Source organism: Carassius gibelio, chromosome A13 (genome assembly GCF_023724105.1).
Source record: "Carassius gibelio isolate Cgi1373 ecotype wild population from Czech Republic chromosome A13, carGib1.2-hapl.c, whole genome shotgun sequence".
Lineage (NCBI taxonomy): Eukaryota > Metazoa > Chordata > Actinopteri > Cypriniformes > Cyprinidae > Carassius > Carassius gibelio.
In genome coordinates this window covers 26,381,673-26,408,230 of record NC_068383.1, presented here as the reverse complement: position 1 = coordinate 26,408,230, position 26,558 = coordinate 26,381,673, and the positions used below count along the sequence as shown (strand labels likewise).

General features: G+C 36.9%; 1 protein-coding gene across 1 annotated transcript in view; it reads left to right on the top strand.

The window, feature by feature from the left end:
* Positions 1–24,450, top strand: part of LOC128026550 (neuroendocrine convertase 2) — a 48,525-nt gene extending 24,075 nt beyond the window's left edge. Inside the window, exons 7-12 of the mRNA XM_052613813.1 lie at positions 2,552–2,640; positions 5,091–5,266; positions 10,608–10,823; positions 14,701–14,801; positions 17,678–17,905; positions 22,868–24,450. Of these exons, the coding sequence (XP_052469773.1) occupies positions 2,552–2,640; positions 5,091–5,266; positions 10,608–10,823; positions 14,701–14,801; positions 17,678–17,905; positions 22,868–23,357 (1,300 nt within the window). The 3' untranslated portion in view covers positions 23,358–24,450. The remainder of the gene's footprint in view (positions 1–2,551; positions 2,641–5,090; positions 5,267–10,607; positions 10,824–14,700; positions 14,802–17,677; positions 17,906–22,867) is intronic.
* Positions 24,451–26,558: the final 2,108 nt, after the last annotated feature.

The window sequence follows — 26,558 nt, the reverse complement described above, 5'->3', positions numbered from 1 at the left end:
GTGGACAGAAGGTGCCCTACAGGAGGAAGGTCAGTGAAGATTGGCGAGCCTTCTGTCAGCGTGCCGCACTGCTCAAACAGCACACTATTACACCTTCAGAGACGCTCATTGTGCCAAAGACACACTGTAACAAATGCTGATCATTGCTGTTTTTTATGGGAATTTCTTTTAGTAGTGGTTAAAGGACAGTACATGCTTTGATTGAGATGATATCTGAACTTTTCTTGTTTAAAACCTGTACTATTATAAAAACGGTATTTATAATTAAACTTCAGATACATGATGACAAAGAAACAGCATTGTCAGATCGAGGTCAGATGACCATTCTTATTATACAAGGCGTTCTTGCTAAATTGTACACACAATTTATAAATCAAGTGAACTAAATAGTAATCATGTGCACGTTTTAGTACATTGAGGGAATTAATTAGTAAATAGTGCACACAATTTATTTATTTTTTCTTGCATGTAATGTGCGGGGCTCCGTACTGGTTACTCTTTCTCAGAGTAAAAAATAAATAAATAAATGACGTAACCTGCATTGATTTATGAGTTAAAGGGGTCATATGATGCTTTTTTAAAGATCATTATTTTGTGTATTTGGTATAACAGAATATTTTGACATGCTTTAATGTTCAAAAAACACATTATTGTAGTTCCTCTATGCCCTGCCTCTCTCAAATGCTCTGCTCTGATTGGCCAACTGACTCAGTGCATTGTGATTGGCCGAACACATCAAGCCCTCGTCAGAAATGTAACGCCTCTTTCCATAATCGCAAGCTTCATCTTTCAAAATAAATGTAAAGACAGTTAATAATGTTCTTAGTTTTACCACCAGCTCAAGCTTGACAGATTGTCATAGCAAAGTCAGAATGACCTCCTCTCCTAGGTTCACAGAACGGTCGTCCATAAAATGCACTGCTGTTCTGATTTCCTAAATGCATCTGCTCTGAAGGCCAAATAAAGTGCATTTGCTCTCTACTAGATACACACAGCATCTCCCTGACATGATTGCTTCAACACTAACTGTGTTACTGAAACCCAGCCTTCTTTCTTTGCATGAACATTTGGGCAGCATTACGCAAATATTCCCACATAGTGACGTAGACATGTGGGGGTGTGTTTAAACGAGGTGTTTTAGGGGGCGTGGCAGAGTCTTAACTTTGATAAAGAATATCTCTTTGAATTTGAGACTTCAGTCTTTGCAACCTTACAGATCTTCTTCATGCACCAAGAGCTTGTAACACTCCAAAGAGAAAGGAAAAATTTAAATCACATTATATGACCGCTTTAAGGTCTGAATTCTGCTGCATGATACTAGAGCTAAACATTGGCATAATTGATATTATGTACAGTGCACACCAAGGACAGACACAATCTAATAGAAGGAAGACAAGTGGCTCTTGTGTTTTTCGGGAGTGAAGCATGCTGGGGTGTGTGCTGAGAGCAGCAGTAATATCATCCGTGCTGCAGACTCACAGCATAACCAGATGCTTATATATAAATAGAAACGCTGTCTGTCTGAGTGCAGGGGAGGAGGACGCATTGATGTGGCTCTTCCTGAGGACTCTCTGTTCTCCAGATCATCTTAGCAGCTCCTCTTGTGCATTTGCAGATTGTTATTTAGGTAATGAAAGGGTCAAAATCAATCATTTAATTTACATGCACATGAATTCAGATTAAAATTGGAATATCATCATATTCTGATTGCCAAAGTGTCGTAAAAAAATGACCCTATTACTATTCCCCAGTTAAGCCAATTTAAAAATGTAACTGTTGGTGAAAAGGTAAACATCTTATTGCCAGTGTATTATTGAATTATGTATCGATACAAAAGCCTTGCTACATGATGCAGGCAATTTCTGACAGACAGATTTGGACTATGCACATTTAAAGAAATATTCATTGCAATGGAGAAAGTAAGCATATATATCTGAATAATGGCATTAATGAACAAATAAATTAATAGTCTCTTACTAATCTGTTTTGCCAAGCCCTCCATAAAATAAAATAAAAACAATCACTGAATTGATAAAATGACATATGTAGACAATTCATATTATAATGGTATTTCATTATTTGTTGAGTGTGTTTAATAAATTAATCTTGTAATCAAATATTTTCTATTGGGTTGTAAAAGTATTTTTTTTTTATTTATTTTTTTATTTTTTTACCAGCAGTCATGAAACGTGACGTTTTAGAATAGTGAAATATTTTGCAAAGGAATTGGTTCAATGAATTGAAAGTTTAGAATAGGTTTGTTTCTCCCATCTCTTAATATCAGGCATAGGGCTTGTATGTTTTTTTTTTTTTATAATAACAAAATGCTTATTTCACAAACCCAACTTATCTAACTTACTGTAACGAATGGCGGATGCAGATGTTCCACTTAGCAGTTTTCTTTTTTTATCTTCCCATGGTTTTGAATGGTCCTGCACAATCTTTCGAATGTTTGAACTTTTTTATATGTAGCTGTTCTATATTTTATATTGAATTGCTCTATCACGTGAAACCCTTGTGAAAGCTGTGGTCTCTGGATGGTGTTTTTCAGTCATGGAACCAGGTGTGCTGGAGAAGTGTCTGCGGTTTCAAACAACAACATCTGTGGGGTGGGCGTGGCCTACAACTCCAAGGTAGCAGGTATGTTTCTGATGACCTCATAAAAACTTTAATGTTCATAACAACAGCGTCTCATTTGAGATGTCAAGCGACTCGTCTTGAGTAGGCGTCACAGTCAAGTGAGGAACCAGAAAAGTGCTGTCAAGTTGAAAAAGTGCTGCATTGATTTGAAGATTAACTTAGAAGTAATCCAATGTTCTTATCATTTAATTTCCAAAAAAAATCCATCCTGATCGTTTTTTCATAGATTTTAGATTTCAGATTTAGATTTTTGCTGTAAAGGTATTCTGTGTTGTCTTTGTCGTTTTGTAATGTGGTCTTGTAGTTTGTAATCATGTTTCAGTTTCCTGTTCCCCTTGTTAACCCCTGTTAAAGACGTTGCAGTCGGCTGCTTCATAACATATATTCCATTGCACATGAACTAAAGCAGATTCAGCATGCAGTTCAATTCGTGTTCATTGATATCATGCTTTTTTTTAGATGCATAATGTAAGCTTTACAGAAATGTTTACAATATTCAGAAACCATATTCCCCTTAACATGTTTGGTGCTATTAAGAAAGGATTTTGTTTATAATACTTCTATGCTTTATCAGGTTTGTTCTGCAGTCAGTAAATATGATGAATGACTTGTCTCCTTTTGAGACATTGATTTGTTTCTTAGCCTAATGCAATATCAGTTAAATTCCCACCCTTCCCCTCTTCCACAACATCCAGCAGCCTGCACCAACAGCAGCATCAATAAAAACATTATTTGTGCTCTGCAGCACATTGATTTTTTTTCTTTTCTTTTCAAAAGGCCACAAAAGAAAAGGAGAGTAACTGATAGCCAGTGAATGTCTTTTGTCCCTCACAAAGGGACACACATGACTCTAGCTTTACTCCTTCAACTAATCTTCCAGGAAGAGGTCAGTATGACGAGTCTCAGTCTAACAGCCACCGGTGTGTCTCATGACAGACAGCAGGGATGTTCCTGGAGTGCCTTCATACATGCATTTAAGCTTAGACGTGCAGTATACTGATACGTGTATATAGAAAAGAGTGAATCCAGGTAAACAGAAAAGTCTTAAGTATATTTAGCCTATACTAGTATTTAAACTTTTGATCAAGATTACATTTCTGTATGCTTGCAGTATAAAAACTACTGAACTACTTTGTACCAATAAGTTTACTTGAAATACACTTTCAGGAGTAAACTAGTTAAGTGACGTATATGCATTCATTTGGGACACATCTTTGAACTTTACTTAGGTTTTCTTAATAAAATGAACTTAAACTTTTTTATTCCACTTTGAAGCTGACTTGAACCTTGAAGTTACTCTGAACTTGAACACAGTGGTTTATCAGATAGATCTCAAATAAGCTAATATGTATGAACAAATAGGCTACTCTATTAAAAATATTAACTACAAGCCAAGTATACTCAGAATACTAAATTATATTTTAAGTATATGCCAATCAATAGATTAATACAAATTTAGGCCAAGTTTGTGTAGACTTTTATGTATACTTGATAGCATTAAGGCAAGTATATTGAGAAAATTATACTTTTATAAACCAAAGAGTGAGCCAGTTGAGTCTCAAGATACACATACAAATATAATAAAAGTAAAATTATATTAGTACACTATTTAAATAAAGTTTACTTTACAGTTGGTCCATGTATCATCCTGTCACGATCATCAGCTGGAGTGCCCATGAACTCCACTCAGGACACTTGCATCTTGTATTTCCATTCCCAACTCCATTTCCCACAATCCCGTGCTTAGGGCTTATAACCACCAGTTGTTCCCCATTACCACTCCCCTATATAAACTGTGTTTGGACTCTCCTAAAGTGCAAAGTCTTGTTTAGTTCTGTCTGGCATTTCAGAGCGTTTTCTTAGTGTTTGTTCCTTCCGTGTTTGACTTTGGATTTTTTGTACCGACTGTGATTCTCTGCTGCCTGCCCCGACCTCTGCTTGTGTCTGATTTCAATTTTGGATATCCCTTGACATACCTGACGCATTCCCTGTTTGACCATTCTGATAATAAACCACTGCATATGGATCCGAACATCTCTGATAAAAACTTGTGAATATTTCATTATGAACCAAGTTGCTGTTACATGGAGGAATATACTCCAGAAATCAAAAGATGGCTCGTTATGTTTAAAAACAAATGTATTTTTTATTTGTCTGTGGTCTACTAATTGGTTAATGGCTTCAATATTTAATTTGAGCAGATGTGCAGAATAAGAACATTCTGCGCACGTGCATCCGTTCTTATACATAGAATTAGAATTCCATCTTAGAAGCTCCACAAGAAAAGGCAACTCTTTGATACATTTTTGGAAGAAAAAAATTACAGACAAATATAGGACCTGAATTCAAAATATTGAATTTAAATATTTTAAAAATGGAATAATTGATACACAGACCAATAGGAGGGTTTTTACTGCTGTTGGCATGTTCTCAAACCTTCCATTTCACAGGCATTCGTATGCTGGACCAGCCCTTCATGACGGACATCATCGAGGCCTCCTCCATCAGCCACATGCCGCAGGTTATTGACATCTACAGTGCCAGCTGGGGTCCCACCGATGACGGGAAGACAGTGGACGGCCCACGTGAGCTCACCCTGCAGGCCATGGCTGATGGAGTCAATAAGGTATCTCATGTTCTAAAGCCACATAGGTTTTTTTTTTTTTTTGGAGGATAATTGTAGCTAAACTGATTCCCTTGTGAATCACCTGAGAGAAAAAAAGGTACAAGATAGTAACATCTGGTCCAATCAGATTAAACCCGGAGTTTAGAGTCTTCCTGGTCTCTCTGCCATTTTAGATCAACTTTAACACCAGACAATTGGACAAATAATGCTATGCTTCAGAAAATATGAATGTAGAGATTCAGATTCAAAATAAAACCAGTTTCACAATTTTCATTTTCACAAGGAAATCTATGTACAGTATATTCTCAAAATTCTCCAGACAAATCACAGTTCAGTATTTAGATATTACAGCGATGTTATCAATGTTGACTCTGTTTTTTTTTAACTGCAAATATCAGTGTAAATATATATATATATATACAAATAGTAAACACCATCATGCTAATAAACGTGCCACTAAAATGAATAAAATTAAATGCTTTGACTCCCAGAGACGCTCTAGGAGTTCTCCAACATATGTCAAGTCTCATCGCTTCACACTAAACGTGTCATTTAGTTGCACATTCCCTGTCCGTGTCTGCTTCCTTCACAAATTGCCTTGGCTAATGGGTATAAATGGTGCTGAGTGCTCCTCTGCTGAGCAGGATTTATGAGGGTGCTCCACTTGTCAAGCCGAGGCACAAAGTAATCGCTGTGTGTTTTGAGCAGCCCTTTGCAATTGAAATCAGATTGGACAAGAATAGCAGTGATGGGTGAAGACTCCCTCTCTCTCCGTCTGTCCCTCAGGCTTCCTCACTGCATTTCGAGAGGGCTGAGGTTGAGCCTGGGAGGAATACTGAGCGTTGTTTAATCATTATGAGTGTTAGATGGCAAACACTTCTCGTATGCTTCATTTATTTATTTGTAGTATGCCACACAGAGTACTAATGAAATGGCAGATACAGTTCAGCATTGTGGTTTGTATGCTGGTGACAGCATGTTTGGCATAATGTCACTTCCCACAGAAAATCATCTCGGCTTGTTAGTCAAAATTTGTGGCTACTGTACAGTCCCAATGATTTTCTGTGGTGATAAACTTGCCACAAATGCTGTCAATAAAACCAAAGAGAAAATAAAGCAAGAACATTACTTTAACCAGCTGACCTTTGATTGATGGGTTAGCTGATGAACACCATGCCAATGCTGGACCACCACTACCAAATAATTTAAATGATAAAATACATAACCAGGATTACACATTTTTTAAACCTTGTGCTGTGCCGAAAATCCTTTACCTAATGATCCGGCTGAAAATTACATTTTGAAAATTGCTTGTTAGGCTCTCATTATGATATCATCACTCAGCCTTTTATCAACTTGTTTTCTTTTAATTGGAACAGGTTTGTATTACTTGAACTAATTGATCTGAGCACCTTAGATTATTTGTGAAAAAAAAACAATAATTCTATCAATATTCACTCAAAAATATGGAGCATAATCTTATATCAATATGGCCAATATGATCAGTATAATCAAATCAGTTCCAAAAAAGAAATAGAAAACTGTGCTTACTGAAAGACAAGTTGATAAAAAAGAACAGAATTTGGTAATACCAGCATAACTAGATGAGTAAAGTTTACAAACAAGCTTTGAAGTTGGCTTGAGAAAGCCTTGTCTAAAAGATTTAACTAACTGTTAGTAACCTGTTTCTAAAATGATCTAGCATGTTATTAGCATGTTTTAAACTTGATTTACAAGCTGCAAGCAAGTTTTTAGCATGATAAGCATGTTGATATTATGTTTCTACCATGATTATCATGTTGCTAGTATATGACTTGTGACATGATAAACATGTTGGTAGCATGTTGTTAGCATGTTTCTAGCCTGATTAACAAGTTACAAGCATGTTGCTAACATGTTTTAGTAATATTAACATTTTGCTAGTATGTTGTTAGCATGCTTATAGCATGATTAACAAGTTACTAACTAGTTGCTAGCATGATTAGCAAGTTACTAGCATGTGCATATCATGTTTCGAACATGATTATCGTTATGCTAGCATGATTAACACGTCACTAGCATGTTGGTAGCACGTTTTTAGCATTATCACAATTTTTCTAGCTTGTTTCTAGCATGATTTGCATGTTACAAGCATGTTGTTAACATGGATATCATTTTACAACCATGCATCTGGTTTGATTAGCATGTCACAAGTATGTCAATTACACGATTAGCAAGTTACTAGCATGTTTTAACATGATCAACATGTTAGTAGCATGTTTCTAGCATGATTTGCATTTTACTAACATTTTGCTAGCATGTTTAGTGTGTTACAAACATGCTATTACCATGATTAGCAAGTTACTTACATGGTGCTTACATGGTAAAATCAAGTTAAAACAGCTGACTTAGAAAAGAAAATACTAAAATCAGTTAAAATAAAAATAAGTTAGCAAAAACAGTTAAAAAATAAAATAAAATATAGACCCACTAAAAGATAGACCCACTAAACCCTGTTGATTTAGTAAAAACTCAGCTGTGTCTCAATCAGCTCCCTAGTTCAGTAGTCAAGCCACTAAGCAGGGAGTTGTCCATTTTAAGGGCTGTCTCAATCGTGAAATCCTTCCAGTGCAAATGAACATTTGCTCACTGAAAAATCCTACAATGCACAGCATAAACTGCTGTTTAATGTTACTAGTGCAACTATTACCATAATTTACATCAAATTTCTGAAGCGTGGAACATAAACCACATGACTCATACAACTCGGCAAATAAAATGACATGCGATAGAAGATTTGAAAAGACAAAACATTTTAGTATAGAATATTACAACATAAACACACTTCGCTAGACAGGTAATGAACACATCTAATTAATATTTTTAATTAAAATTCGGCTAAAATACTGTTATAAAATGTAAAAGAACAAGGTCCTGCCTGTTGTTGATTAATAGCAAAGGTGATGTTCTGCAGTGTTTGTCGTTGACATCGTACATTGTTCATGTCATCACTGTCCCAATGTGAATTGAGCCAGGGAACGTACCAGTGACCGAATGTGTGTACACAATAAACTGATTCACAAGCTCGAGAGCTAGGGAGCTGATTGAGACGCACCCACAGTTAAAACATGAACATAAAAATACTTTTCAGACTTTCGACTGGCCTCAAATAATGCAGCTCATGCAATCATTTGTTTGTTGATGAGTCTCCATTCATAAAGAGCAAGGGAGGAAGAGAAACAGTGGGAGATGGAGAGGCTATGTTGATGTTGTTTGTGGTCTATTATGTTAGATTTTTACTTTAACAGGAACCAGAATATTAATTTAATCAGTCACGTGAAATGTAAAAAAGGTTTAATCATGGTCTAGGGCCAATGGGGCCAGTAGAGGTTGACACCCAAAAACAAGTCACTGCAATGTCAAATTTATATTGATAGACAATCAACACTGGAACAGGTGCCTCTAAATGTTGGCACAAGGTGAAATGAACTAAGAAATGCAACATAGGCTGATTGGAAATCTTGCTTTGAATTACATTTTTACAAAACAACAAAAATATGCCTATACAGTTCACTGATGTTTACAGCAGAAATAAAAAGTAAATTACTTTTTAACATAAATTTTATTAATTTTCATACAAATTATGTTTACAGGAGCAGATGATGTGTTGAAACCCCTATTGAACCTTGTGGTGTTCCCAATCAAAAATGACCAGCCTTTCTCGTTATGCTATATTTGTCACAGTTGTGGTTGTCCACTGGTCTTCTTGCCAGTTTTTCACTCCTTCCTGGGTTTTTCTGTGTGTCTGTGTGGGCAATTATTGCTGGGCTCACAGGCTGATTGCACTCACCTGTTCCTCATTATCAGCTCCCTATATACAGTATGCTCGCTTTTTTGTCTTTTTCCTTGCTAGATTGTTCTTTATGATCTTAGTGTGTTGCAGCTTCTGTCTGCCCTTTTGGTGTTTAGCTCCAGTTCTTTTCTATAATGTATTACTGGTTAGTGTTTATTTGGGTTTCAAATTACATTGTTTTTGGAGTTGTTATACCCAGTTTAAGCAAATTCAGTAAGTTTTAGCCCAATCCGATAACATTAACATTTTCTGGGAAAATAAATTCCAGTCACACTTTATGTTAAGTTACAATTCTCACTGTTAACTATTTATTAACTACAAATTTTGCCTCATTAAACTGCTGATTGCTGTTAGCGAGGTAGCTGTTAAGTTTAGGTATAGGTTAGGATTAAGGATGTAGAATATGGTCATGTAGAATATGTTGGTTAGGTTTAGTGTAGATTGTAAATACGTGATAAATAGTCACTCACCGGGTCCTAACTGCTGTGATACGTACAACAACCAGCGTAATAAAACATAATCAGATTAACATTAATTTGTTTATGATAAACTGAATACATTTTAAGGCCGCTCACTGGACATTTTAACGTCGTAAAACACGCAAGAAGCAATGTAATATAATTTTGCAGAAGTTTCGTTACAGGCATGTTTTTCCAATAATCCGGGGGTTGAAGAAATGAGACGTATTATTGGTCCCTGGTACTCCCCCAGCCCTAATAATAGCTTCTGAACACCTTAGCATAGCTTTGATGTTGATGAAGTCTAAATTGTTTTCACCCTTGCAATGTATTAAACACTTGGTGTGTAATTGTGACTTTATTTTATTAACACAGTTGAGACTTTATTCCTCATATTAGCAGATAAACATTAGTAGGTTTTATTAGCCCCTTGACAAGTCACATTTGCCAAACATAACATTAGGGTTATTAGACGCTGAATGAATCATTTTGATAAATCCAAATGATAAGTCATAAACTTTCTGTAGCGATTGCAGATGTAAAGACAACATCTTATTTTCTTATTTGTTTACTCCAAAGAGGCTGATGCCCTGGGTCTGGAAGCACCATAATCGCTCCTCGATGTATTAGCATGGTAAATCACCACGTACTGTTCAAATAACAATAATCATGCACCCTTTTAAGATCACAATTGCACTGTACAAATTTCCTCCTGTCAGGTGCCTGCCACTATAAAACACAAAGCCTAAAGAAAAGAGTGCTCTTGCATTCATCTAAAAGCATCAAAATTACATGTTCAGACAAGAACCTTAAACACAGTGCCTGAATCATCGACACTCAAAGGAGAGCATGTAGTCTTTAAAAGGTCTTGAAACGCCTCTCTCATGTCTCTGTTGAATTACTGATGGTTATGTGAGTATAATTTGTCTGATAAATGGAGTAAATCTCAATGGCTCTTAAAGAGAAATATCAAAGAGACACAACTGCTCCTTATTGAGCTGAAGCGGGCATGAGTGCTGGCTGTAATCGTGCTGCTTTGCGTGTCCAACAGGGTCGAGGTGGGAAAGGCAGCATCTATGTGTGGGCCTCTGGAGATGGTGGTAGCTATGACGACTGTAACTGCGACGGATACGCCTCCAGCATGTGGACCATCTCTATTAACTCGGCCATCAATGACGGACGCACTGCGCTCTATGATGAAAGCTGCTCCTCCACCCTCGCCTCCACCTTCAGCAACGGCCGTAAACGAAACCCTGAAGCAGGCGTGGTGAGTGTGTGTGTGTGTTCTAGCGGTATGACATTGAGTCTAGAAAGATTCAGTTTGGTGTGCAAGAGTGTGCATGTCATAGGTGCTTTAAAACATTGATTTGAAACGCAATCCCTTATTCCGTAAAGTGATAATATAGAGTATGACAGTGATAAAATGACGAGGAGAGTTAATTGTTTCATCCATTTTGTGTCTGAACAATGACTCTCAGATGGCATTGGAGGGATGTGCTCAGCTAGGAACTTAATCAGAGAGACTAAATTAATCTAAGTTAGACTAAGTTAGACTTTCTTAACCCAGACTCAAAGAAAGCCTATGAGATGAAGACTGTGGTTAGTCTGTCAGAGATCATCATGTCAATGGAGAGGCAGGAACTGCCTTGTGTCAGTCTGGATTCTCTCAGGGCTGCTTTGGTTTAGTGTTGTGACATCAGTTTATAGCTTTTCTCTGATTATGCACTGAATGGTAGAAATGAAACCAAAAATACATGATGCACATGATTATCCCTTACTTCTTTAAAAAAATTATCAGTGAATAATTGACTAAATATATAGTGAATAATATTTTTATCAGTTCTTTACACAAAGCTGTTGTTAATGTGGAAATTAACCATTTTAATGTTCAATCCATAGTGTATTTTTGGGACTTGAGAAACTATTTAAATAATTTAAATAATATAAATGATGAATATGAAATGCAGCAGGCAGGTTTGTAACAAGATGACGGTGAATAAATAAAGCATTTTAATTTTTTGGGTGAATAATTTCTTTAAACAGAAAATAAAATATGTCTTGTTTTTAATATTTAGTGTTAGTATTTTACTTAAAGGTGATTTTTCATACTTACATACTCATACTCAATATTTATTAACTGATAGTTTTCACAGACAATGAAATTCAATTAAATATATTTACACAGATTAGACCTACATCAAATAAAACTAAGCACTTTATTCATTTGTACTATATTCATGTTACGATTTGTGGTAGCAGGAAAGCGCACGGCGAAGAAGCATGAATCAAAGGAGTTTCTTTAATAAGCAAAAACCACATACACCATTGTATTAACATAAGAGTAATATTAATTCAGGCCAACGAACAGAAATAACCTGAAGCCTTTTAATAAAAGTGAAAAAAGGGAGCAAACAAGATGATTCATATAACACAGGTGGAAACTAATGAATGCAGATTAACTAATCATGGCAACTAAGGAACACTAGGTCACAGGTGAACTGAACACAATGAAAATCGAAAAAAAAAAAAATATATATTTATTTTATTTTAATTTTTTTTCTTGTGAGATTTGCCTACATCAATCAAAATTAGTCACAAGTACAAACGTCCATCTCTGGAGGGTAAATCTCCCGCCTTTGATAGATCATGAAATGCAGAGCAACTCTAAAATCGACAAAGTGTTGAGTGTACCTCAAAGTGTTGTTGTGATGAACAAAGATTTTGGATTTAGTAGGGTTCTCCTTATTTGTGCTGAACTGAACCAAATGCTTCAATACAAATTCCGTTAATGATAAACAAAGTAAAAAATGTATGAATTTACTAAAATTCCATTGATGAGCTGGCCAAAAACAACAACAACAACAAAAACACTTTTAACAGTGCATGGTTGCTTCATCTTGGTTTGACTCCTTGATGTTCTTCCACCATAGTCATTAAAAAAACATTAATGTATTACAGGTGCTGGTCATATAATTAGAGTATCATCAAAATGTTGATTTATTTCACTAATTCCATTCAAAAAGTTAAACTTTTTTTTTTATATTATATTCATTCATTACAAACTGACTGATATATTTCAAATGGTTTTTCTTTTGATTTTAATGATTATAACTGACAACTAAGGAAAATCCCAAATTCAGTATCTCAGAAAATTAGAATATTGTGAAAAGGTTCAATATTGAAGACACCTGGTGCCACTCTCCAATCAGCTAATCAACTCAAAACACCAGCAAAGGCCTTTAAATGGTCTCTCAGTCTAGTTCTGTAGGCTACACAATCATGGGGAAGACTGCTGACTTGACAGTTGTCCAAAAGACGACCATTGACACAATTATTGAGGATAAGACACAAAAGGACTTTGCAAAAGAAGTTGGCTGTTCACGGAGCTCTGTGTCCAAGCACATTAATAGAGAGGCGAAGGGAAGGAAAAGATGTGGTAGAAAAATGTGTACAGGCAATAGGGATAACGGCACCCTGGAGAGGATTGTGAAACAAAACCCATTCAAAAATGTGGGGGAGACTCACAAAGAGTGGACTGCAGCTGGAGTCAGTGCTTCAAGAATCACTACACACAGACGTATGCAAGACATGGGTTTCAGCTGTTGCACTCCTTGTGTCAAACCACTCTTGAACAACAGACAGCGTCAGAAGCATCTCACTTCAAAAAGGACTTTACTGCTGCTTAGTGCTCCACAGTTATGTTCTGTCAGTGATGGTTTGGGGTGCCATGTCTTCTGCTGGTTTTGGTCCACTGTGTTTTCTGAGGTCCAAGGTCAACACAGACGTATACCAGGAAGTTTTAGAGCACTTCATGCTTCCTGCTGCTTACCAACTTTTTATAGATGTAGATTTCAAACTCACCTGAGCTTAACCTCATAGAAAATCTATGGGGTATTGTGCAGAGGAAGATGCGATATGTCAGACCCAAGAATGCAGAAGAGCTGAAGGCCACTATCAGAGCAACCTGGTCTCTCATAACACCTGAGCAGTGCCACAGACTGATCAACGCCTTGCAACGCCGCATTGCTGAAGTAATTCAGGCAAAAGGAGTCCCAACTAAGTATTGAGTGCTGTACATGCTGATACTTTTCATTTTCATACTTTTTAGTTGGCCAATATTTCTAAAAATCCTTTATTTGTATTGGTCTTAAGTAATATTCAAATTTTCTGAGATACTGAATTTGGGATTTTTCTTAGTTGTCAGTTATAATGATCAAAATTAAAAGAAATAAACATTTGAAATATATCAGTCTGTTTGTAATGAATGAATATAATATACACATTTCACTTTTTGAATGGAATTAATGAAATAAATCTACTTTTTGATGATATTCTAATTATATGACCAGCACCTGTAGAATTAAATGCATTAGGAGATTGCTCATACATTTTTATATATTGTGCTGTGTATATGATAAAATGATTTCTGGGCAATTTATATCTCAAAATGTAATTCTTATTAAATATTTATTTTTTACTTTTCTTAGAACAGCAACTAATCTCTTTGAATTTCATACATTTTTACTTTTTAAATTTAACATAAAATTCTGCATCCTCTTTGTTGCCTCTGAAATCAGTTCAAAAGTCAAGTGTAGCATTAGTTCTGGCAGGTCACGTGAGAAAAGCTTGCATTAGCGGACGCTCAGGTGATCCATGTCTACCTATAGGAATCACATATCTATATCATAACATTCCTATTAGGGTCTATTCAATATTATTCAGCTTTAATGCTTGCTCAGGAGCAAATTACCCTTCTCCATCCCCAGCTCCTCCTGGACTTTGCCTTTCTATATTCCTTGTTTAATCAGACTCATTTTATCTTTATTAATGTTTGTACATTAAAATATAATTAAGAAGATTAATGATATCTGCATTTGGTTCTGCTCTGTTTACCCTAGGGGGGTTAATGCTGCTCTCCCGGCTCAGTCATAAATCATGACTGGCTACATGGATGAGCGGAGAAGTTTTACTCAGAACAGAACCATAAAGCCAATACAAACTATATGCAAAATGCCAGTCATTTTGACGTGATGACTGTAGTCCTGACAGAACTGAATTGCAATTTCAAAGACATTTTTTACATGGTGTTTACATTGGCATGAATGTTTAATTAAGGCTTTCTCTTTGTCTATTTCTGTCTCCAGGCCACCACGGATCTGTATGGAAACTGCACACTGCGTCATTCGGGCACATCTGCCGCCGCCCCTGAGGCTGCTGGCGTGTTTGCTCTGGCGTTGGAGGCCAAGTATGTACACTTTTGTTTTCCAGTGCTCAGCGCTGATGAATAGTGAGCCTCTATCAAAGATTTATGAAACAATAAGACAGCAACGCTGGCATACGGCAGCTGAGATCGTAGATTACTGCTGATGAGGGTTGTGTCAGAGCGTAGCACCACAAGCACAACTCGTGCTCTAAAAAGCCTCCCTCATGTATGATTGATACTCTTTAACACTGAAACGGTGCTGATGCCAGAGCCAAAGCTGCCTTCCCAGTGATTTGAGATTTGAATGATGATGTTACTGCATGACCTGCCAACAAATAAACATGCCGTTTCAAGCCCCTTTACTTATAACTCTTACTACTCGATTTGAAAACTTATCTTCCACCCAAAGTCATTGGATTTTGTATCTTAATTCCTCAATAAGCATCCATTCATTATCCAAACTCGATGAACAGATGGCCAGTCTATCACAGTCAGAAGTTCAGTAAATAAGTTCATTTTGAAATGAACAGAAAAAGTATGCAGCATGACAAAGATGATAAAAGTGTGAATCAGGGCTGAGATTGGGCTCGGGCAGCAGCAGTGTTACCCTGCTGGAGGAAAGGAGGGTATCACTGGGAGACACTTCATATTCACATACTTTCAGCTGTTGATGAGGGATCAAACTGGTGCATACGTTGCTAATCACTTCATGAAAATGAAATTGAAAGTCGCTTTTGGTTCAAGCTAACAATTACCCCATGTTTCTCTGAATGCCAAGAAACAAATCATATTTGGCTGCATCTGGTACTTTAGACTCATTAGAAGAGTGTGAAGCTCAAGACTCAATACTTCATGTCAAGAGGAACCATACTGACTGAGATCAACTACAAAGAGCTATTATTTTTTCTTCTAAAAGGGACATATCTTACTGTTTTCTTAATATCATTTTATTATAAATGTGCCACATAAACAGACACCAACACTGTCACTTTTGTAAATGAACTTGAACAGTTCTTACAAGCAATGTTTCATATCAAACCTATGAAGGGATGCAGCTTTCTGAAGCCAGGAATAGTGCTGATTGGCAAGATTCCCTGACTTTTATTGATTTTTATTCGTTGTCTCTAAAACCTTAAAAAAGGTGTAAAGTCACAGCACTTTCTCTATACACTCTCCCTCATATTATCAGTTTTATAAATTCAAATAAGTTTGATTCACATAGCCAGAAGAGTATGATCTCATGGTGGAAAGTGATTTCAACAGCAACACTTGGTTCATTACACTTGATTGAGAAAGCTTTGTCAGGATCTACTGGTGGGGAAACGACAGTTTCACCACATCATTTCTGCCTCCATTCACACATTTCAGTAGGATGTTACGGTGTCAGGACTGGTGCTAATAGCTGTTGACACGGCCTTCCCTGTGTAAAGTCTTTGTGTTTGCTCAGTACTAAATAATGATGTAGGTGGCGAGAGAGCAGGTCTCTTTGTTCAGCCAAATGTAAATACAAATCATAAACTGCAGCTTATTTGCATGTATTTGTATATTTGGGCAGTACTCAGAAGAGTGTAGTGCAGTACAACTCAGGGCTGGACTGGGACTAAAAATCAGCCCTGGAATTTTTGGACCAGTCAGACCATATATATATATATATATATATATATATATATATGCTTATGACTTATAAGGACATAACCCATGTCCCCATTTTTCAAAACTCTTATAAATCATACAAAATTATTATTATTTTTTTTTTTGAGAAAGTAAAAATTCACCAAGTTTCCTGTGAGGGTTAGGGTTAGGTGTAGGGTTGGTGTAGGGCCATAGCATATACAGTTTGTACAGTATAAAAACCATTACACCTATGGGATGAACACACTTTTCACTAAAACAAACGTGTGTGTGTACACACAGACACACACACACACACACTCATATCTTTATGTTTGTATACCTACAGTGTATACGAGTCCAATTTTGATACCGATTGCCTTTTTTTCATTTTGAATCCAATGTCCCCTTTAATCACAATCCCAACAAAGATGCATGAGCAGTTATTTTTATTTATTTAAATTAGATTGTGTAAGTAAAAAATTGTGAAAGTATGCTAAAAATGCAAATTCAGTCTCTGATAGCCGGTGGCAATTGAGTAACAGCTAATAAAACAATCCATTACCACACATAAATCACTTAACCTAACAACTAGATCCAAACTACATGCATGTTTCTTTTTTTATATCATGACGTCATAACTGGATCTTTCAGTGAATTGAGAGACTTCTCTTCAGTGACTCAAGCAGGACTTCTCCAGTCATTTAGTGCTCTTAAACTCTGCCTCCATTGTTGAAAGCCACACCCACATCTCAATGTCCAATCAGAAAATGATGCTCAGAATCAATCCACAATTTTTCAATCATCTGTTACTCTCAGACTATATGAAATATAGCCATTTATGCATCTTGATCCAGCTTTTCTTATTCTTCTGAGCTTCCTGTTTAGCTGCTGAATGATGTGATTGAACATAATGAAGTATTCCAGAGAGCCTTGTATTGATAAATAAACCTCATGCCTCATATGTAAGTTTAGTCTTACTGCCAATATCTAGGATTAATAATGAGAGTGTGGTCAAAAAAAAAAAAAAAGAAAAATCCATAAATAAACAAATTCAGTATACAGTCAACATCCGCTTCCTCTTGCGCTCTGCAAATTGCTCTTCATCTCGAGTCGAGCGCTGTAAGGGTTTTGTTGTTCTGTTGCTATGTGCTCTTAGCAGGAAGTCAATCACTCAATAGATCACATTTTATATTGAATTGATATGGTAACTATTAGGATCAGAAGCTTGAAGGAGGCTTGAATGCTTCATGTTTATTTTTTTATCCTAGGCTTGACATTATTTCCTTCATTATGTTTGTCTGCAGTCCGAACCTGACGTGGAGGGACCTGCAGCACCTGACGGTCCTCACCTCTAAGAGGAACAAGCTGCACGACGAGGTGCACCAGTGGAGGAGGAACGGTGTGGGCCTGGAGTTCAACCATCTGTTCGGATACGGCGTGCTGGATGCCGGAGGGATGGTCAAACTGGCCCGGGAGTGGAAGACCGTCCCGGAACGATTCCACTGTGTGGCGGGATCCGTGCAGGAGACACAGTGAGTACAGAAAACATGCCACTACAACTGCAGCTGTGAGGTTAACATAATGCCATTTCACTGCAGCAGCCATTAGTTATATCTGCAAGTGAACAAGATGCTGGAGACAAATGTAGAATATAGATATCAGAAATTTACTCATTATTGCACAGAAATGTATTTCTAATGTTCAAATTGTTCTAAATTATATTTCTTATATAATGCTTTTCTTATAGCTCCACCAATCTCTGCCTTTTGTGCAACAGCAGCATGATTTAAAGCTCAAATCTAATTGGACAGCCTGTTTCATCACGAGGCGATGATGAAAAAATCAATTCATCGCATCTGGGTTGAATGGCTCCATTGGGATTCATTGTTTCTATTCAAGAATGTTAAGGAGTTGGACATTCACGTCACTAAACCACATTTAGTGTGAAAGGCCCTGGAGTGCCTAAAACCCTTTTAAACCACATGACACAAGCTACAGCCATCATTCACACGTGTGATGCATATTTAAACAGAGGGAAAAAATAATGCTTAAGACATTTGATTTCTGAAATAACTGTGGTGTTAAATATTATTTTCCTTCTGTTTTGATCTGCATTACCTGTGTGTGATTGTGGTTTCCCGGGCCGCTCTGACCCCCTCTGTGCTCTGTGTGAAGGCATATTGCATGTGTCGCCTTCCTGACTCTCCACACTCAATCAGCTGCTCTCGGCCACTCGTTCTCACATCTGCTATAATTAGTCCTCTCCCACTCACTGCTGGACACTGCATGCTATGGCTACAGCTGCAATTACACTGAGACTGTGTGTGTGTGTGTGTGTGTGTGCATGCACTCTTGTTTGTGTAGGTGTCCTTGTCAAAACCTCCATTGACAAAGGGCCACCCCTCATATCAAACCTTACACAGGGTTTGTGGGAGTTGTGGCGAGGCACAATTTAAGAACAGCAATGAAGCAGTGGAAGAGGAAAGATGTGAGTGAAGTGTAATGAGTGGAAGCAGGCAGAGCGTTTGCCGTGTGATAAGACTCCTATCCACACTGACTAATGAATGCCTACTCGTGTACCACTAACTACAGAACACATCACAAGTGTCACTGGAGCCAGGAACAATCAGGGTTTAATTGATTTCACAGGAGTTCCCCGAAACTTTTAATTTCTGAGCGATTACAGGATTTAACCATACTTTCTTATCAACATGTGAAAAAGAATACATGACAATTTCTCTAATTTAATAAATTTAACCAATTTATTTATTTTATTTTATTTACTTAAAATTATGCTTTTTTGTTTACTTTTCTGAACTTTTAGGGATATGCTTTGGTCAAGCTCAAGCACTTCTAAAATGTCTCAAAGCAGAAAAAAAAAAAAAAAAAGATATTCACAGGTGGCAAATAACATACAGTGGCACACCTTTTGTTCCAGAACAGTAATTAAATCAAAAGCATGAGCTCACATTCCTCCTTGTTTCAGGTCAGGGCTTAGTTTGTTTCTCAGAGTTCCCCGTTCAATGATGTGTTATAAGCAAAGCTGGTAATTACATTTGCATAATATCAGATCACTTTAGTTCAGGTACTCTACATTTTCATGAATCAATCCAGATTTGGTACTTACACTCTATTCGTAATTTGCCTGAGCTTCATAGGCCGCAATGTACCCTGTCCGGTGTTCTGTCTGTACATTTTTGCATATAAATTGTTATGAATTAAAATATTCTGAATGATACTGATTCTTCCTACGTTTTACAAATGATACCCAATACTATCGAGGCCATGGAATGAAAAATAAATAAGTTAGTAAACTTCTGAGATATAAACTCAGAATTGTGAGATATAAACCCAGAATTGTGAGATAAACTCAGAATTGCGGTTTTAAAAAAGTCTGTATGAGTTTATATCTCAATTGTGTCATTTTGCGCTAAATTCTGTTTTTATCATCTCACAATTTAGACTTAGAATTGCAAGAAAAAAGTCAGAATTGTGAGATATAAACTCAGAATTCAGCGGTAAAAAGACAGAAATTGAGCATCGTGTTAGTTCAGTCAGGCCACGTTAGTCACACTTGCATCAGCTGTTCCTGACGTGTACCAATCCAGTCTCGACACCCATCACCTGCGGTCTATTTAAATTCCCATTCTTCAGCATCTCTTCCATCGCATTGCTGCTTGCAATTAACTCCCTCCTCCAACACCAGCTCCACCAACTGAACCTGTAATCCGATCTAACTTGTTCTTTCTTTACAGTCTCTTTATTGGAAGCAGTCTCTATCACATTTTATCTATCACACTCTATCACTCATGTAATTGTGAATTGTAATTATATATGCTTATTATGGTTCTGTTGTGTACCCCAGGGGGGTTTGTCTTGCTGCTCTCCCGGCTCTGTCCAAGCATGGCTGCATGGACAGAACAGAACCATACAACCTACACTAACTGTGCAATATAATTGTCATAAACATACTTGACGGAAGTGGTCCTGATTAAATTGAGATATAAACTTGTAGACTTTTTTTTAAAATCAATTCTGTCTTATTTTCTGAATTCTGAGCTTATCTCACAATTCTGGGATATATTTCACAACTACCTTGTACAACTACTAGCTTTTGTCATCTATGAGCTGTGTAGGTTTTCGCAAACACACAGCAAACAGATCTTACATGTTCTTCGATGTTTCACATGGCTCTTTTAATAGCTGTTGTTCTCGTCTACGAGCACCAAACACATCCACACCCTTGTGTCCTCTTGTGTGGCCTTTGGATATTTCTGTCAACTAGTTTCCTGGGAAACACTAGCCTCTCAAAGACTGATGCGCACACAAACGCACCCACTAATGTGAGTCGTAATGGGCCAGGCTGGGAGACCTGCCTCTGATAATGCCATTACATCCACTTTACACTCACTCACTCAAGTCCTGCGCTGTTATCATCGGAGGAGCACAAAACAGGCAGTCAGCAGCGGCGGGCCTTTGTGCTCACGCCACAACAAAGCAGCCTTCTGTAGGGGAAAAACCCATCATCTGGCCAAAGCAATTGTTGGCAGCAGGATGGTGCGTCACTGAAAATAGAGGAACATATAATCTTTTTTTTTTTTTTTTCATGGCCCAGTTTCGCTGCTTGTTTTGAAATGGCAGTAGCTCAGAATGGCAGAAGTGTTGGGCTATTTCTGAAATGAAAACACAGGCTTTTCATTAGAGCTCCAGCTCTTGCACACATACTCATTTTGGTAATTATTTATTTGACATTTCTGTAGTTGTAGTGAAACGCATTTGTCTGAGCCTGATGCCTGTACATTGGTCAGAGAGGTCTTCACACATTCATACTGGTTTATTAGCTAATGTCACTGAATTAATGTGAACTCTGTAAATGTCACCGGGAACAGATTTATCCGATCTAATCTCAAGCCCACATAGGCTATTTTTTCTGCACTAATTTAAGTCTGCAGAAGGGTTTAAAATCAGTGTGAATATTAATTGACAATATCTTTCTTAACCTTTGTGAAAAAGAATTACACTATAGCATCTTTATAAAAAGAGCATTTACAACAGAAATAATGAAGAATATATTTTAACATGAAGTGCATGTTATTTACAATTATGTGAAAATGTATTGTAATATACTTTATATTAAATGCTATGAGGTGAGCATAAGAGTGCCTTTTGACCCAAATAAGACTTAAGTACATTGTTTACAATTACAAGTACAAATAACTCTTGAAATGTGGTTAAACTTCATTGCTGAATGTACTGAAAGCATTTATGATAAATTAAAATATATTTAAATACATGACATAGAAGTTTCAATAGATATTACATTATTTATTTACAATTGCACATTTGTGATTAGGTTCAGGTTAGGTCTTTATTATCATTGCAAATGTTTATACAATATAATTCTGTTTCAATCCGATTTGCAGCATTAAAAATAATATAGATATTTTGTTTTTACATTTTACATTAAAATACATTTTACCTGTAATATATGTATAAAAATCAATGAAGCAAAAGCTTTTGCACAATGGAGTTGAGATATAGTACCATATTGATTTTCAATGTATTATCAAATATCCTTGATTAAACATGATTTAATATGTACTTTGAGGTAAAACTTTTAATTTCAAGGACACTTAAGTGCCATTTTTTTAGTATCATCTGCAAGTACGGCTTTTTAAAATATACTTTTAAACACCTTTCTCATAAGGGAATGCATAGTGTTATTGTGAGCAATCTTTTTAAAATGTTGTCTTTGTATTGTTGTTATATTATTTTAAGTAAATAGTGTGCTCTGCATATTTCCTCTCCTTTTTAAACCCTTCTATTACTGTTTGTAACAACAGCCTTTCAGCAACAAATTCCCACTGGATACAAACATCTATTCCACATTTTTACTCATTCGGTATCCATTTATACTCTGAAATACATCAGTTTCACATTTCACCAAGAGCACTGCACTGCTACGGATAGCTGAAAGCATCAACTCAAAACTAAATCTGTTTATATATATATATATATATATATATATATATATATATATATATATATATATATAATACATAACATAGATGTATTGAAATTAGACGTTATAAATGACTCCTGTCTGATGCCTACAAAACATCTGCAGAACTTCCCCACATGGCCTTTTTCCCCCTCACAAAAACATATTGATCTGGATGTTGTGTATATCTCAAATGCTCCAGAGAGGTGATTATGGAAGAACATGAAATTTGTCAGGGTTTAGATGTTTAAAGCTCCCCTAAGGCTCATCCCAGGCACTTTAGCATCCATGTCAACCCCATAGCTGGAGACAACCATGGTTAACTAAGTGCACCTAATAAAATGCCATCTGTTGTCAGTATATTAACCAGTTAGACAGTATCTTCCATCATCAGTCACAGTTTAAAATGTTCCTTTTGTCCTTGACTCTTCTGCAGATTTCAATGCAAGTTTTATAAAAAAAACTCATTGTCTTGCTCTCTTTCTTTGCACAGAAAAATACAGTCGGGCAACAAACTGGTGCTGAGCATCACGACCGATGCCTGCCAGGGCAAAGACAACTTTGTGCGCTACCTGGAGCATGTGCAGGCCGTCATCACTATCAATGCCAGCCGCCGCGGGGACCTCAACGTCAACATGACTTCACCGATGGGGACCAAGTCCATCCTGCTGGGCCGCCGACCCCGGGACGATGACGCCAAGGTGGGCTTCGATAAGTGGCCCTTCATGACCACCCACACATGGGGCGAGGACCCTCGAGGAACCTGGCTGCTGGAGGTGGGTTTCCAGGGCGAAGCCCCACAGAGCGGTGTGCTGAAAGAGTGGACCCTCATGCTACACGGAACACAAAGTGCCCCTTACATAGACCAAGTGGTGCGGGATTACCAGTCCAAACTGGCCATGTCCAAAAAAGAAGAGCTTGAGGAGGAATTAGATGAAGCTGTGGAGAGAAGCTTGAAAAGCCTTTTGAGTAAAAATAACTAGCCATGTGCATGATAATATCCTCTCTGTATTAGCATATATTCCTAGCCTGTTCTCTCTCAGCTTTCTCTTTTTTTCTCTTGTGATTATTTGATGAATGTTTGACATGAATCTCTCATATTAAAGTGTATACTCTGAATTATACAGCGGCCACAAAACCATTTCAACACTTAAAACACACTTAGAAATATTTGAATATCATTGTGCCAAATATCAAAGCAAGTGGCATTTACATTAATGAAAGACAGTACAAGCACATTTTACAAGCAAAACACTTCACAAAAAGACCTTTGCGTAATGGACAAGCGTGGCAATGGAGTTGGAGATCTAAATGCAGGCTTTATTTGAAAGAGCGTGATCAAAACAGGAATGGTCAAACACCAGCTAACAACAATGTCCAAGAGCAAGGCAAAAAAAAAAGAGTAATCTAGATAACAGGAGAGGGTCAGGGCAGGCAGCAAATCATCAAAAACCAGAAAAAAGTCCAAAGTCAAAAAACACAGGCTAGGCAAGTGAAAGACTAGAATAACAGGATACCAGGAAACACTTAGCTAATACAAACAATACTTTGCAATCTGTGTGTCAATGAGAGCAGGTCTCATAGTTCTACTGATAGGGTACAGAGTGAGTGATCAGATACTATGCATGGGATTATGGGAAATGGAGTCAGGTGATGGAGACCTTGTGAGTGGGAGGAACAGAAGGGACCAGATTTGTGACACTTTGTCAGGTTTCAAATAAATATACTGAGTTTATATATCTACAAAAAATCATCTGGACAGCAGCTGGTTAAAAGTCATTACAACAGTACCTCAGAAAGTAACATCATTTTTTAAATGCAGTGACATTCAGACAATAAAGTGTGACTTGAGTGTCCAAATGTGTATTTTGGCACCGCTGTATGTGCCATCGAGAAAATAGTACATCTTCCTTTTGATGTTCCTTTTTTTAGTCTTTACAGAAATGTATATAAACCAAATATATCTATACTTTATTATGCTCTTGCTTACCTGATGTGTCCACCTCTACTGTACAGTTTGTGATTGTAAATCATTTTGTGTGATTCTCCTTTAAAGTTTAGTATCTTGCAAACAGAGCGGTGATATTTCTTTCTGTTTTTCTTTTTTTTATTATTATTTTTTTTATGAAGAGATAAAATGAAGAGATAAAAAAATTATATGACTTATGGCCAAACAGAGAACACTTCATAGCATTGTATATATATAATAAATCTATTTAGCAGTTTGTTAAAGCACCTGACTGATTAAGACAGTAATTTTCCCAGCGGGTTGGGTGATGTGGGGTACAGTGGTTTAGAATTAAAGTCTAACTTGTAAACAAGTTGAAATGATAAATCAATTTACGGTTACCAAGAAGCTTAGCAACTGCTGTATTAATAGTCATAGTTTCAAGAGTGTTTATAGACATTTTAGAGCTTGACGTTGTACCTGGCTTATCTTAATTTAAATATTTGTATTTGTTTATTTATTATTATTAATATAAACAAATAAGTTTCAAAAAGTGCATTGTGCCCAAGTCTGAATTAATTCTGAATGTGATATTTCAGAATTTTCCCTTCGCATTGGACCTTGCAATTTTGTAGGTTATATCTGTATTCAGCCAGGTCAGTTTCGTGAAAAAAAAAAAAAAGTTTATTCTTGCAACTGACTCATGCAGAAAAGCATTTGCCTAATGGTTGAACTAATTGAACACCACAAGGGTCTGTTGTTAATAGATTAGATCAGTGATATTCAAGGTTCTGATTTAACATATTTCATATGTTAAATGACAGACTAAAGCAGGGGGTTACTGAGTTACTGAGAGTGAGTAGAATGCAGCTGGTCATGTGATCTCAACATGGCAGCCGCCATTTAGAATAAAGCATCTCACTCTTGTGAGAGTGTACATCATTTTTAAACATTTCTCTTCTGGCTTGTTCCCATCAGGGGTCACCAAACCAATTTAACACGTCATACACTGGATGTCCTTCCTGGTACATCCCAGCACTGAGAATGCAACTCATGCAATCCCAGTGCTAGGAAACACTCACTCACACCTACATATGGTTCATGTCTTTGGACTGTGCGGTAAACCAGAACACCTGGAGGAAACCCATGCAGACGTTGGCAGAACACGCAAGAAACAAACAGGACACCTCCTTGGCCAAGACTTGAACCAGGGATCTAATTGCAGCGAGGCAACAGTGCTACCCACTGAGCGAGCATGCTACACAATGAGCATTTTAAACAAAAGTGCCCCCCCTCCCCCGCCAGAAAAAGCTTTTCATTTATTTTGATGCAAAATTTAAAACATTAATATCAAATTCTGTCTAAAAACATGCACTGATTGGAATGAGAGTGACAGCTAATGTGACAACACACAGACAACACAAACTGAGATTTTACTGATTTTTATTTGTTGTGCAGTTAATACACATCAAGTCTTTGGTGAGCAATGCTGATGTCTTAAATTGAACAAAATAATAGCAAATAAAACTCTAAACATTTGCTTTGGTTTGACCTGAGGGTAAGGGCGAGAGACGGTGATATTGTACAACTTTACTGGGGTAGCTTTATGGCTCTATTCCACAACCTAGGGAACTGCCTACCTAGGCAGCATTTTAAGTCATCATAGGTGTACTTCCGATGATAAGGCTGTTCCAAAAGGTAGGCATATTTTTGTCCACTGCCTTCTATGATACTGAGATGTGGAAAAAAATCTAAGACAGCACTGCAAGTATCTTTTGCAGAGAAGGCAATCCCAGAGTAAAATACCCATCCAAGATGGCAGATGAAGCAAAAGAAAATGCATAATATATAATATAGAAAACTGAAAATGTACCCTTTTGTATGCCCTGTTTTTATGATTATAAATTTATGAGCATACTTTAACTTAGTAACAATGTAACACCAAACTCTTTTGAAATAATTTGTTGATTAGAGATCCCCCGTGCACTTTGTAAGTAGCTCTAGGTAGAACTACTTACCAAATCAATCGCTCAGGAAGTTCAGTTTCAGTACGTATGGTGCCCTAGAAGGCTCACTGGGTTTTGGAATAGAGCCTTTGAATCCTATTGAGACTGGCAATTAATGTTTTCTTTGTCAAGGTTCTCAGTTTCCAAATTTACTTTTGTGTGTGGGGGGAATATGGGGCATTTTTTATTTTTGGATTCCCAAGTTTTCAGACAGTAAAGGCCAAAGGCAA